Source organism: Neopsephotus bourkii, unplaced genomic scaffold (genome assembly GCF_033783945.1).
Source record: "Neopsephotus bourkii isolate Nb327-2 ecotype Australia unplaced genomic scaffold, CSIRO-AGI_Nbou_v1 NB_547, whole genome shotgun sequence".
Taxonomy (NCBI): domain Eukaryota; kingdom Metazoa; phylum Chordata; class Aves; order Psittaciformes; family Psittacidae; genus Neopsephotus; species Neopsephotus bourkii.
In genome coordinates this window covers 2160240-2174021 of record NW_026901048.1, presented here as the reverse complement: position 1 = coordinate 2174021, position 13782 = coordinate 2160240, and the positions used below count along the sequence as shown (strand labels likewise).

Here is a 13782-nt window from a genome sequence, read left to right as displayed (position 1 = left end):
CAGCTCACTTGGGAGGAAGAAAAGGTTCAGCCCGCGGGGCCAGCCCTTCTCTCGGGACCGGTCCCTAGCAAGAGCGCACGCCGATCTTATCGGGGCCGGTGCTATCTCTACGACAGGTCTTTCTTCAGGAACTTGTCACAATGTTTTCTTTTCGGTAGTTTACACAAATATACAAGAACTTAAAATGTATCAAACAGATGAAGCCTCATTAATTAAACAGGCCCGCTGAGCTCCAGAGGATTAGGATTTTTTTCTTTTGCAAGGGGCATTTCCTACAGTAGCTCTAGTCTGATAGTCTTGATAGTCACCGCTATCAAAGCACAGTAAATTAAGCAGAGGGTGGGGCAGGGAGGCGTTACTGCTTGAAAGACAGCCGAGTTGCAAGCTTATTTGTTTCTTAAAATAAAAATACTTAATTTGATTTTTAGCCCCCTCTCCCCCGAGACATTACAAAATTTCTTCCCTCCTTTTAAGACCTCCATCTAACACAGCGTCACAAATAGAATCTAAGAGGTGTAGCCTACATTTCATGTAACCAACTCCTCCCTCTGTAGGACACCCTCACCCTCCCCCCCCCCCCCCAAAAAAAGAAGTATCTCTAACACAGAATTAAAGATAGAGTCAAACCAAACCAGAATTCCTACTCACAGTTAAGAAAACAACTGCTACCAAATACTCAAAACCAGAAAATAAAGCAGGCTGAATATATGTTGCATGTTAGCGTCCCCCATAAAACATTAACAGGAAGGGTAAGAATTAGTAGATGTACTCAAACACCTTAAGTGCTAACCATGGAAAACAAAAATGCAGAGTAATGAAAATCTCTAAGACTTTTCTCATGCTAATGCAATACAAAGCAGAACCTTTTAGGTGGAAAATGCAATACAGCAACATAACAAACTGTCTTAACATTTTATATTTATATCCTTTTTATCATTAGATGTTTTTAAAAGCTACTATGGAAGGAGTAAGCGTATCAAAATTTTAAGAGCTATCTCATACTTGAAATGATTTCCAGAATATTAAAAAAAAAGCCAACAAAAAAAAAAAAACAACAACTTCAGGATCAAAAGTTAAATCTCATTTATGGTACCACATAAAAATCACAATTCTAGTTAATTACATGTATTAAATTCTAGTTCTATGCATTTGAGAGCACTGTTTTCCAAACTATATTTATTCCATTATAAGATTTGGTACTGCCAGCTTTCAGACCCACTGATGCCATTTTTAATACAGACAAGAGCAATTTACTCAGTAGGAACAAAGAACTGAACCAGCGCTTAACACACAAGGTATTCTCTAACAGACAAGTAGAAACCCACTACTACTTCCAGTGACTTTTTTCCCCCTTCACAAAGAAATTACCTTGTTTACTATTAAGCAGATACTAAAAACCCAAGAGCCATCACTGTGCTTAAATTGGGATGCAAGAATTATTTACCAATCATGTTGTACTTTCGAGATGTTGCTGTAATACTGTAAATGCTACATATACAAATACATATATAAATACTGAAATGCTGTCATACTACAGAAAACATTCAAGTGCAAGCTTATTAAGCTAATCACACAATATACTGCCTTTGAAATTGGAATTTTACCAAAGGTTACTAATTTTAAGCAAAATACTAGTAACTAAGTAACTCAGAGCAAATAAAGTTTGTGGAAATTAGCAAGTCAGTTCAGGAACGTATTTTAAGAGGGCAATTATGCGTTCTGCTTAGGCACAATAAATACTAACAGGCCCTGTAAAAGCTGTTATAGAATAATACGATACAGAAGCACTGAAGGCTTACGAGTATAGGAAGTTTACCACTATGTTACACTGGCATTATATAAAAATAGGAAAGTAAACCACAGCATTTGGGCTAAAAGCCGCGTTGAACTTTCCACTATTCACACAGGCCTGTGATTCAAGATGTCTTTATTTAAGATGCCTCCCTGGAGCTTTATTTGCAGCAAGCCAATTAACATTCAAGTAGGGTCGAACTGTGGGAGGGGGAAAGAAAGGAGAAGGGAAGGAGGTGTCACCTATGTGAAGTTCAGTAACATATGTGGTCAGTCCCAAACTTATTAAAGCTGGAACACGGCACACCAATAGAGATAAAGGAAGTTGAATGAAGAATTAAAGGTCTCAGTAATTTGTCATCATCTCTCAGAGCTCAAGGTCAATGATCTCTTACCTTTGGGTCGATTTTCTTAAAACTGGGATCTTCTTCATCCACCTCAAAGTAGAGCTCCGAAAGAGTGATGGAAAGAGTGCCTTTCACTACTACTGAGGGGGCCACAAGCTGGGCTGCTGTGCTTAGGGCAACTGGACCTGTCAAACAGTGAAAACACCAACAATATTCAAAACAGAAAACAGCCTGAGTGCAAATTACTTGCTTTTCAAACCTAGAACATTAAAATAAATAAAGCAAAGAGCATAGCTCTTCCTTAGGAAGCAAACCTCTTTTTATCCCGGAAAAGAACATATGTAACAGATTTGCAGTGTCTCTGCGCTGCCGAACATTGCAGCAACTACAATTGCAAACCGATGCATACATTATACGTGCCAGAGCTGGCTTTAGCATGGCAGTATATAGTTTTTACTCAGACATCTTTTTTTTCGAGAAACTTCTAGTGTTGCATATCTTCTGTTATATGCAATAGAGAGACTGCACATATGAACACTTAAAATCTTTACTGTCAAATATGTTCTTTAGGTACTGGAGACTCTCGATAGCTTTCCTCAGAGATGAACATAGCAGTCAAGGCTCAAAGTTGTCTAACTTAAGCGTTCCCTCATGGATGCTACGAATCTGTTGTGAAGGTTACACAATGGTACGGAGCCTAAAGAAAACTGTTTTAAAGATGCTTTTGAATTCACATTAAATATTGTTCAAGGATTCCACACAATGTTAGTGTAGCTCAGGGACTGTGGGAGTAAACAGCTGGAGGGTTGGTTTCCAACTGAATGAATTTTTATTGGAATAATCACATCTCCACAGGGCTTATCACAGAGACAAATCAGACTACTACTGAAAACAATAGGTTCAGCATAGATCTGACAATGCAGAACATATTATATAAAATAACACATCCAGAAAGAAAACAGGTCAGGTTTGTCATCTAGCTGATTAAGAGGTAAGGAAATTAAGTTACTTGGCTGCAGTATTATCTGACTTTTGTTGAACAGTGGAAAATATGAAAGTGACACAGACAGTTCTGTTTTAATAAAGCATCTATAAATGAGGTACACACGCTCAGGTAATCAACGTGAGAATAACTGACAAAAAATTCAGATGAATTGTCATTTCCATCGATTGTTAGGAGGGTGATGGTCCTTAATCTCACATCAATCTCAATGTGTGCCACTAGGACAAAAGAAGAGATGCTCTGCTGAGATCAGAGCAGCTTTGCCCTCTATTCCCAACGTACAAATACATTGTGTTTGCAGATGGGCATGCGATAGCTGTGGAACTGCCATGATTTCCCAAAGCTCACCCCTACAAATGGATGAAATAAGCAGCTATGTGTTCTTTTGCTGTCTCCCTTTGCCCTCTGTACATTAGCATGTAATCCAGAGGAGAAATAACATTTTTTCAATCACTCGCAGACATTCAATTACAGGGCTAGCAGACAGCTGCAGAAGCTGGGGCAGCCCAGGTCCTGCAGAAGAACCCTGGCAATTTCCACTTCATTTCTAACCCACACCACTTTATTAGCGAGGATTACTTCTTAATCCTATTGCTATTGTTGAGATTATATAATTAAACTCCCCTTTCACCTCTATTACAGTATGAATGTATTACTCGAGCCAATGAATGAATAATAGAAGAGAAGGAAACACATAGAAGGCTGTTCAGAAAGAAGCTCGTGATGGAAAGGGGAAAAAAAAGATTCACATACAGAAAATGCCATTGCATTTTTCTCCCATGACTTGATTTTATTTCACTCTTCATAGGCAGGTTTTATTTTTACATTACGCTGCATTTTTTACTCTGCTTAAAAATAAATAAATAAATAGAATAAAAAGAGTGGAATGCAGTTCAGGGATAGATAAGCGAACTGCCAATGAATAACTGCTTCCAGTAATTTCACTGAATTATCATATGTAAGATACACATCAACGTAAGATTACACTGCTAGCTTCTCAGGAAACTGGAATTATCCAAGAAATGACATTTTTCTCTAAAGTAAATGTACATGGATACCAGCTGAGAAAGCAGAACACCGCAGAGAAGTTTGCATTTTCTCTGTAAGTCCCACGTTCCTTAAATAACAATGGAGATGCCTTGTAACTCCCCAGCCCTGAACTGAGGCAGTTACTCTGGGTTTACATTTTGAACTGTACAGAATAGACTTGCTCCACTCAGACTGCAACACCAGCAAAGGCTGCATGCAACTGAGTGAAATTAATGAAGTTTAAAGATGTGAAATAGTATTTCTTCTTCAGAAGAAAGAAGTGAATTCTAGTCAGGCTGTGGTCTGTGGAGAAGGGACTTCAAGGAGGGAGTGACAAAGGGTTTGAAACCCAGGGTTTAAACCCACTAAGTGTACAGGCTCTAACCAAGTAAATAACCAAGATACACAATTTTACAGACTCAGGAAAAAAATTAAAGCTCTACAAAGCCTTTAATTACAGAACACTTGCCTAACTGCTAGATCTAATGGTTTGAGGAGTGTAATGAGGTCAAAAACAAAGCAAGGAAGCTCTTTTCAAGGTAGAGTTACTTTGCCTAAAGAAGGTTTCTTAGAAAACAGACAGCTACTGTGAAAGCAAGAAGATATGAAAGCCAGAGAAAGCAAATGTACAACTCTCCCTAAATGCACCCTCGGCACCTGAGGTGCACAGAAAATTATCTTAATGACCCAGTTACAGTAAGGAACAATTTATTGGTGTGTATCCCAAACCACGAATCAATGGAGAGCAGGGGAGAGCAGAACTTAAATAGTAAAGAAGCTGAGGAGAATATTAGATAGTTGAAGTTACCCGTTAAGTTCTCCACTTCTCTTTCCTCCATGAATGACATGATATCATCGTCGCCTTCCAAAAGGACCTCACTCTCTGAGTTCTGATTTCCTAAAACTTGACTCTTGATGGACTGTTTTCCTTTAACAAGTATATCCTCATCAGGAGCTGAAATGAAAGACACATATTGCTGACAGGTCTCAGAGGCAACAGTAAAAAAAGTGGGTTTTATTATCTTTCAGGAAGAAAACTTTAGGACTAGCTGTGGGGGGGGAGTACCTGTCTTAATCCTCAAATGTTAGGACACATCTAGTTTTATTCCTATTAAGCCTGCTCAAAATTAGCCAGAGCTCTGCAGCGTTTAACTCTACTTCAAGTGCTAATGACAGAAGGGGAAAGAATACAACAGAGTCTCTTCCCCTGCAACCTCCCTCCCTTCAGAGGCTGAGCTCTGCTGCTGGAAGCCGGTCCCGTTTGCCTGCCCTGTTAACCTGACTCAAACCCAGGCTTCAGCGACCACGGCCGCGACCACACCAAGCACGCCCCAGGGCGACAACAGGGGGCACGCCCCGGTGGCGGCCGGACTGGGCCCGGCGGGAACCGCGCTCGTCCCTGCCGCTCCCTGAGGGACGGCACCGGGGGCAGCGCAACAGGCCGGCGGCGGGGCAGCTGCGGACACGGGGAGGGAGGGGCCCGGCCGGCACGATGGCACAGGTGAGGTACGCTGCGCTCGGACAAGGCGGGCACGGGCTTCCGCTGCGCAGGGCAGCGGGAGTGCCCCGGGAGCGGGAAGGGGGGAGGTGGGACACCGCACCGGTTGAGCTGCAGCCCCGCTCCTGGCCGCTCCCGTTAGCGACGCGGTCAGCCAGGAACGATACGCGGGTTTCGTGAGGAGAACAACGTGGGCCAGAAAGAGAAAAAGGGGAAAATAATGGAATCTCAGCCACACTGTCACGGTTGTAGGCAGAGAAAAGCGTGCACCTGCTCCCAAAAGGCACAACGGAACGGTGCCCAGTCCTCGCAAGGGACACCTCTGTGCCCACCTGAATTTTCGGAATGGAAGAGAAGGAAACAAAAAGCTCGCTTAACCCAGAGCGCGGGTTTCACGGTAACGGGGCAGGGAAGGTGCCGCAGCCGTGCCTGAGCGCTGCTCACACACACACACCCCGACAGCGGAGGCCAGCGCTGGGTAAGGGAGTGGCCGATGCCACCAGGAATGTTCCCCGGGTCGGCCCGGCACTGTTAGGTAGAAGTCTGTTTTATTTAAATTACAAGCCCAAAGCAGCGTCAGAAACGAAGGAGAGAAAAAAAGAAAAAAAGAAGAGGAGAGAGAACAGAAGAGAGAAGAAAAAAAAAGAAAAAAAAAAAAGAAAAAAAGAGAAAGAAGGAAAGAAAAAGAGAAAAAGAAAAGAAAGAGAAAAAGAGAAAAGAGAGAGAAAAGAGAGAAAAGAGAAGAGAAAAAGAAAAGAAAAGGAGAAAAGAACAGAAAAAGAGAAAAGAAGAAAACAAAAGAAAGGAAAAGAAAAAAGAGAAAGAAAGGGAAAGGAAAGGAAAGAAAGAAAATAATGAAAAAGACAGAAAAAAGGGGGGGAAAGAAGGGGACAAAGAAAATGGTAGGGGAAAACGAAGAAGGGGGAAAGAAAAAGGAAGGGAGGAAAGGAAAAAGAAGGGGGAAAGAAACACGAAGGTGGGGGGGGAGGGAAAACGAAGGGGAAAAAGAAGAAAAAAAAAAGCAATTGCTCACTGCATATGTAAGTTGCCACTTGCTGCAGTAAAAGCCAAAACCCAGCAGTGTACGTGTTGTTTTGGGTTATTTTAAGTCAAATAAAAATACTGCTTCTTAAAAAACACATTGAGAATGCCCATGGCACAGACGTTATTTGAGAAACATTCACCAAACACATCAGGACCAACTAACTTCAACACATCGCTCACTGCTTCCCCTGATTGCTGCCATACTCGATTTGAAGTTCCACCAGCTTACTTTAAAAATACGTTAATCTGCAAACATTTACAGAAGGCAGCAACTCCCCAGTGGCAATATATAAAGTTTGAAATTTTTAAGTAAATGTATGCACATAAGTTGCAAATAATAAACTTTTCAATTAAGTGAATACTAAAAAAGAAACATGAACAAAGAAACTGCCCCCAAACCACCAAACACCCTGGGTCTGGTTTAGGCCTTGATCTTACAAAAAGCCCAACAACAAAAGCACCCACCCCATCCAAAATAAAGGCAAACAAAAAACCACAAAGAAAAAGGAATTTAACTTGCTAGACAAAATAAAACGTAATTTCTGCACAATCCTTTCTCTCCAACCCGTAACTGCCACTTGTAAGTAAGCCTTTTAAAAAGAAATTACTGTAAAGCTTTAACTGCATTGCACAAACACAAATTTTACTTTCTTCTAAAATGTGCTCGTGTAAATAATGATAACTCAGATTCTGGAGTGGTTCAATGTGAGCTGAAAACCTTCTTGTCATGGAAAATATGCAGCTGATATTTAGAAAGGTTTTCCTGTAATTAACTCCCCCTTGAGGATTTTAAGTTAGCAGCAGTAAAATTACCAACAGTATACTAATACACACCACATGCACTGTTACTCAGCGGCCTACCAGCACTCTCTTGAAGATCAAAAAAAGTAAAACAGAACAAAACCATCCCAGGGATAAAGTCAAAGATAATAAATTATTTTCTTTTTTCCTTTTTTTTTTTTTTTTTTAAATACGGGGAAACTATATTTGTGGTATCAAAACCCCCATCTGCACTGTACATACCTGCCAGTTTTGCTTCCTCTACTACAATCTGTGTTATACCACAGATGCTATTTCAAGCTAGCTTTCTACCTATTCTCATTTAAGACTGAATTGAGAGCCAGGATCAAAGCTTAGTATTTTTATAATTAGCCCAACTTGTCCGAAATACTAGTATGTCCTTCAGTCTTTGTTCTCGTCTACCAGTAAAAAATAATAAAATCAGTACAGCAGCTTCCAAGCCAAAGATGTCTGGTTAAGAGAAATACATCTTTGTCTCCTATTCAGGTTTTCTTTCCCTAATTAATGATATAATGCTGCTTCAAAAACACACATCTTTTGTTTGTAACTGCCTTTTTCAATACAAGATTTTAGACCATAGTTTAGTCCATATTTCTAAATTTTTATTATCTCTTTGTGTGTGATATTACCCATCCACATTTCCAGAGATGCATGAATCATGTGTATACACATAGGCACAGGAAGACACAGAGCCTGTCTACACATCTGCACATAGTAGCTACTGGAAGGCAGTAAGACATCACGCTCTGAACGAGAATCTGCTTTTTCTGTACTGACTCAAATAAAGCGCTACACCTGCAACACACACACGCTCACATGAATGTCTCTATAGAACTGAGTGTATTCCACATGGATTCACCTATTTTCTGTAGATAAATGCACATACATAGGTAGGTCACGGTCTAGTTTTCTTTCTATATTTACTGATTACACATATGACAGAGCATGCCACGTTGTGACATATTCGGTGCCCACATACGCACACAGGTATATTACACTGGATTTCAGTCCTAAACCCCTTTCTGCCAAGCCTGCCTATTCCTGGCATGACCAGAGCTTATCGCTCCAGTCCTGCAGATCTAAACATACATTCACATGCACCTTTTCAAGAGTGAGACCTCAAGGCATGGTCTCTGTGTTACACAAGACATAGCAGCCCCCTGCAGAGTATTCATCTAGCACAGAAATTTCACTATTGTAACTCATTAGTGTAATTCCATGCAATCCTTCACAAAACTGCTCTGTAAGACCCAGTTTCTTCAAATAGCCTTTTGTAAATGGATCTCTGCATCTGCAGAGTCTTCTTTATTCCAGTTAAATCTCTGAAACACTTGGGAGTAAAAATAATAATTTAGCTTATTTTGATGAATATAAGCTTAAGGCATACATAGAATGACACATTATTTTTAACGGTCTACAACTTTAACTTACATGTGAAATACAACTCTTAAAAGCCATCTGAAAAACTAAAGTATTGGAAAGCACAATTCAAAACATACTAATATGTGTGTGTGTGTATACATATATATTTTAATGCCTGATAAGTGATTCAGGAAAAGTAATTTAGGGAAAAGATGTGCCCCTTACTATTGTTTCTTTTTTTATTAAAAAAAAAAAAAGGATTCCCCGAAGCCTCCCTCTGGTCTTGGAATGGAAAAAAGGACCACTTTCACCTCAGGATTTTAAAATATTATTTTTAAGGCTTCTTTTTTGTCCCTTGAGTCAAGGCACAGAAAACTGACCAGTCGACTGCAATACTGCAGGTGATCCTCTGCTAGTCGCTTGCAGTCACAAAGCTCTGAACTCTGCCTCTTGCCTTGATGGTGACACTACAGGCTGTTTAAGTCCCCCTCACCCCAAGTTTTTCATAAATATCAATAAAAAACAACAAATCACTTGCTAAAAAGCTTGATAAAGGTATTTTCTAGCAGCTAAAGATTCTGTCACGAAATACTGTTTTGGGGGTCAATCTAAAAATGCCAACAGGTTTGAAATACTCTTTTATTTTTGCACTTTCACACCTATACAAGTATTTTGGTTTCATTTCTCAAGAATGGATAAAAGGGCAAACAGAGAAGAGTTAACTCTTTCTATCCCAAACATTTTCTACCAAACTACCTTCACCTTTCTTTCCTTCCCCCACAATACACTGCTAGACTGACTTTTATAAATAGCCATTTTGGAAGGATTCCCCCCTTCTTGCCCCCCCTTTGAAAAATTACCTAAAGCCTTTTTTTCCCCAAGCAAGTTAATGTGAACTTGGGAATGGCAATTAAATTGTCAGAATTAAAAAATTTGTTTTTAACTAGAAGGTAGCCAGAAGTATAGTCATGGGGCTGGTATTGATTGTCTGAACAGAGAACATTAGTCTTCAGGTATTTATTCTGCCACCTCTGCACCAGAGGTTCTCCTTCAAATCAAATCAATCCCTGGAAAAGATTGGTTCTTGCTACTAAGACACATAACTAGGCTGCAACAGAGCTGATTGTTGTTGTTCTCTCTAGATTTTACTGAGCAACATCTAGGCTTCCAATTGTTTCTGAATAATTTTCAGACTTGCAAATCGTGTTTTTCCCTAGGTTGTGAGCTCTCTGGGGTGGAGAATACATCTGGTTTTATTTGAAAGAAAACAAGCAGTTAATAACATGCATCTACTAATGAAAAGTGTACTAAAATCTATGCTTTCAAGTCTGGTTACTGCAACAGTCCTTTTCCATTATTTATGCATTATTTATCACTGTCTTCCTTTTGGCAAAATCCCTTATGCCCAATTTCAGGTTTTGGTTTTGGTCTGGTTTGTTTTGAGAAAAGCTTAAATAGGCAGTAGGGAACCTTTTATTAATTATTTAAAAATGCTTTTGCTTCAGAGACATGTAAAGTTATTTGAAATAGAATAATTAATGCTAAATTATTGATAAGAAATCATAAAATACCAGGGCAAACATTCTCCAAACTCTAAGGAGATATCCTCAGAATTTAGAATCTACATCATGAAAGAAAGGCCTGGAAGTCTGGTTCTGAAAATCTGAAAATAACTGGATTTTATGACCTGAAATTGGTTAACATTAAAAGTCTACAAACACAATTCATAAATAGATGGCATGACTGCTCCAACTGACCTTTCTGACAACTGTACCTTGTGAGATGTAAAAACAAAAACACCACACAAAAAACCCCAACCCTCCCAGAAAACCAATATAAACCCTCACAACCTTTGTATTCCTATACATTATACATAGCTTCCAGTTGAACTTGAATTTGTACTTTGGTCATCTGTTTTACGCTTAGCCAGTGGAAGGTCTTGGAGCAAAACAATTGCATACATATGCACACTGAGTCAGGCAGATAGCAATTATCTACATTTTCAGAAATCACATTAAATAATGACTTACGGTAAACTAGAATATTCACTGGATAAAGAAACAAGACTGGAAGTACAAAGAAGAACAAAGGCAGTATGCCATTAAATTCAGAATAAAACAACCCCAAGAAATTAAGCATAATAAAAGCCTGTTAAGGATGCCAAATTCTGAACAGAAAGGCAGAGAGAAAACAACTAGCTCTGTTTAAATTACCAGGATTAGCTACCAGCTATGCCTATTACCTACCTATGAACTGCGGCTACTTTTATTCACTCTTCTTCTGTATTGACAAAAATTATGCTCATTTTAATTATAAGCCGAGTTTGAGACATAGCCTCTGAAATGTTGCATGGATTAACAAAAATATCACATTAGTATGAAAGATGAATAAGTGTGTGCTTACTTACAGAAGAATTAGTTATACAAATATAAATAGGAGCTGTAAATATTTTGCAGTAAGTAGATACTTTTCAGTATTTTGATAAACAGCATAAAGCTTAAATACAAAAATATGAGTAGAATGTATAAAACTGTGATGAGATCTATTCAACTTGAAGTACACATAATATTAAAGGGGGGCAGTTGTTGTTTATCCATGGAGTATTAAACAGAAGAAAACCTTGTGCCCTTAAAGTCCACGGCACAGAAACAACACACAGTCTTAAGAACAACAAGCCCCAAAGCAAAAAAATGGGTTAATTAATTCTACATCTTGTTCCTCTTTCTACAGTCAAAGATGTAGGGCTCTCCAAACATTGCTTTCAGATCACTTTATTGACTATTCTCTGTACGGCCATTTATTTTAGAGGACTGATGTCACATTTGGCATTATATCAGCTGACATATTGTAGACATTTTCTCCCAGAAATGGCTCTTTAAGGCTGAGTGCAAGAGGTTAAGATGCCTGACGGAAACTAACTTCATGACAGTGATGTTCTTCTATATTCATACAACAGTCTTAATAATTTAAAATTAGCATTAAGTTTATGCCACCACATATATGTATGTGTATGCAGCAAATCACAGGCTAAAAAAGAAAAAAGACTTCAATTTAAATTATTCTCCTCCATGACATGTATCTCCAAGGTGAAGGGTACTCAGTTTTAATTATAAGCAAATTATTTTTAAATACAAGAAAGCTTTTTCTTATGGATCTTCATTAGGTCACAAAGCCATACGATTCTAGACTAAACCCCAAAGTTCATCAGCTTTATGTGGTTTTTTGCTTATCCTTTTGGTTTATTATAGAATTTCTCAAACTGATTATTGTATTAGTTTTATAAATACATTTCTCCAGAACAGACATAGCAGCATGTAGTTGAGTGATCCCTGATAATAAAATGGGGGGGAAAAAGGATAGAAAATGCAAGCACCTTTCTTTAAATCACCAGGTAGAAATCCTCACTACCATTTGCTGCTTGAGCAATACTTCATGTTTCAGCATTTCTTGCTATTACTTATACATCAAATTCTTGCAAAAAAAAACTTGAGGACTTGAAAAAAGGTGTAAATACAGTTCAGCTTCAGAAGTGTTATTTTTCTGTTAATGTAACGATCCATAGATATGTGCTAAGGCTAACTGAAAAAACTGCTGTGGATTTCTGAACAGGAAAGATTGTTTTCTGAAGTTACTAAAGTATAAATACATAATTTACTACAAGAAAGCTTGTCCATGATTAATGGCAAAATTGCATCCGCTTTTCTTCTGCTTAGCAAGGACTATATTTGCAATTATTGTATGCAAAGTATGCACAATGTGCCAGCTCAACTAAGATGTAATGAAGAGGCTTATCAAATACCAACACTGCTTACATGAAGTAATGGTCAGTTTATCTTTGTATTGAACGTGTCTGTAACGCAATGACAAAAGCTTTTGGTGTTTGGGAAAATTTTCTAGCATCTTATAGGAATGAAGGTCTGGTCTTTACTGCCACATACTGTAACCTGCTGCTATTGGTGAGAAGGAGATTTTACACTGACCATGTTCTCCGGCTGCTTTTAGTGTCGCTTCAGGATGTGTCGATCCAAGGGGGTTACGCACAAATCGTCGCCGGCGCCGCAAGTCATCTTCCCAGTAGTCAAGGCGCCAGAACTCACGAGGACGACTACAATGAAACAGAGGAGCCACATATGTTAGCAATTATCAAACAGCATGGTAGTGCTGAATTTCTGCATAAAGCTCTCCTTGTTTGCGCTGCTTTTGCCTTTTTTCTTTTTAACCTCCCCCCCTTTCTGCAATCTTTTACTTAGGTATGTCCTTGAAAATAACAATATCACCTTCCAGTCTAAGGAACTCCTTTCCCTTTTTTCTTGGAAGGTGAAATGAGCACTAAATACATCATTTTGAAATGAATTGCTGACAGTGTGATCAGTTTCCCCACACTCTAGTGGCATGTGCTCCGATTTCAGCCTCATTTCAGCCTCAGCAGGGCACCTTTCTCAGTGACTGCATTTATAAACCAGAATAGGGAAAAGGCTATTATAAATATGGTATAGCATTACCTATATTAATCAAAGTCTGTCCCCCTTCATTTTTCTTCCTAATTTGTGCCTTTTTGCACAAGGTCAGTAAATCATGCCATGAATTCTTGGTCCAGAAAGTGTTAACTTTAATGAATACCTCAGTTACATGGTTATGTATGTGATAATAAAATATTACTCTGTTTAGATGTGCAGGAATTTAATTAAAATAATCTCTTAAAATATTCATTACATTTAGCCCCTGAGGCTTAGAACAACACAAGAAAATGCATTTCTTTTCCATTTACTGTTTTTAAATAAACCATTCCAGGAGAGTGAAACAGCAATCTATTTTCGAGCAAATCAGATTGGATTTCTGGTTTATGTAGTTGTGTTTTTACATTTAATTAAAAACTACATGTTATGATGTGTAATAATTGCTATATT

The 13782-nt window shown here is 38.7% G+C and overlaps 1 protein-coding gene across 3 annotated transcripts in view; it reads right to left on the bottom strand.

Annotated features, from left to right (window-relative positions):
- LRBA (LPS responsive beige-like anchor protein) overlaps positions 1-13782 on the bottom strand; it is a 400194-nt gene that overhangs the window by 179147 nt on the left and 207265 nt on the right. For all 3 annotated transcript variants that reach the window (XM_061350996.1, XM_061350998.1, XM_061350997.1), the window contains exons 37-39: positions 12856-12980; positions 4979-5125; positions 2187-2323 (exon numbers count right to left, since the gene is read on the bottom strand). In XM_061350996.1, coding sequence (XP_061206980.1) covers positions 2187-2323; positions 4979-5125; positions 12856-12980 — 409 coding nt within the window. The remainder of the gene's footprint in view (positions 1-2186; positions 2324-4978; positions 5126-12855; positions 12981-13782) is intronic.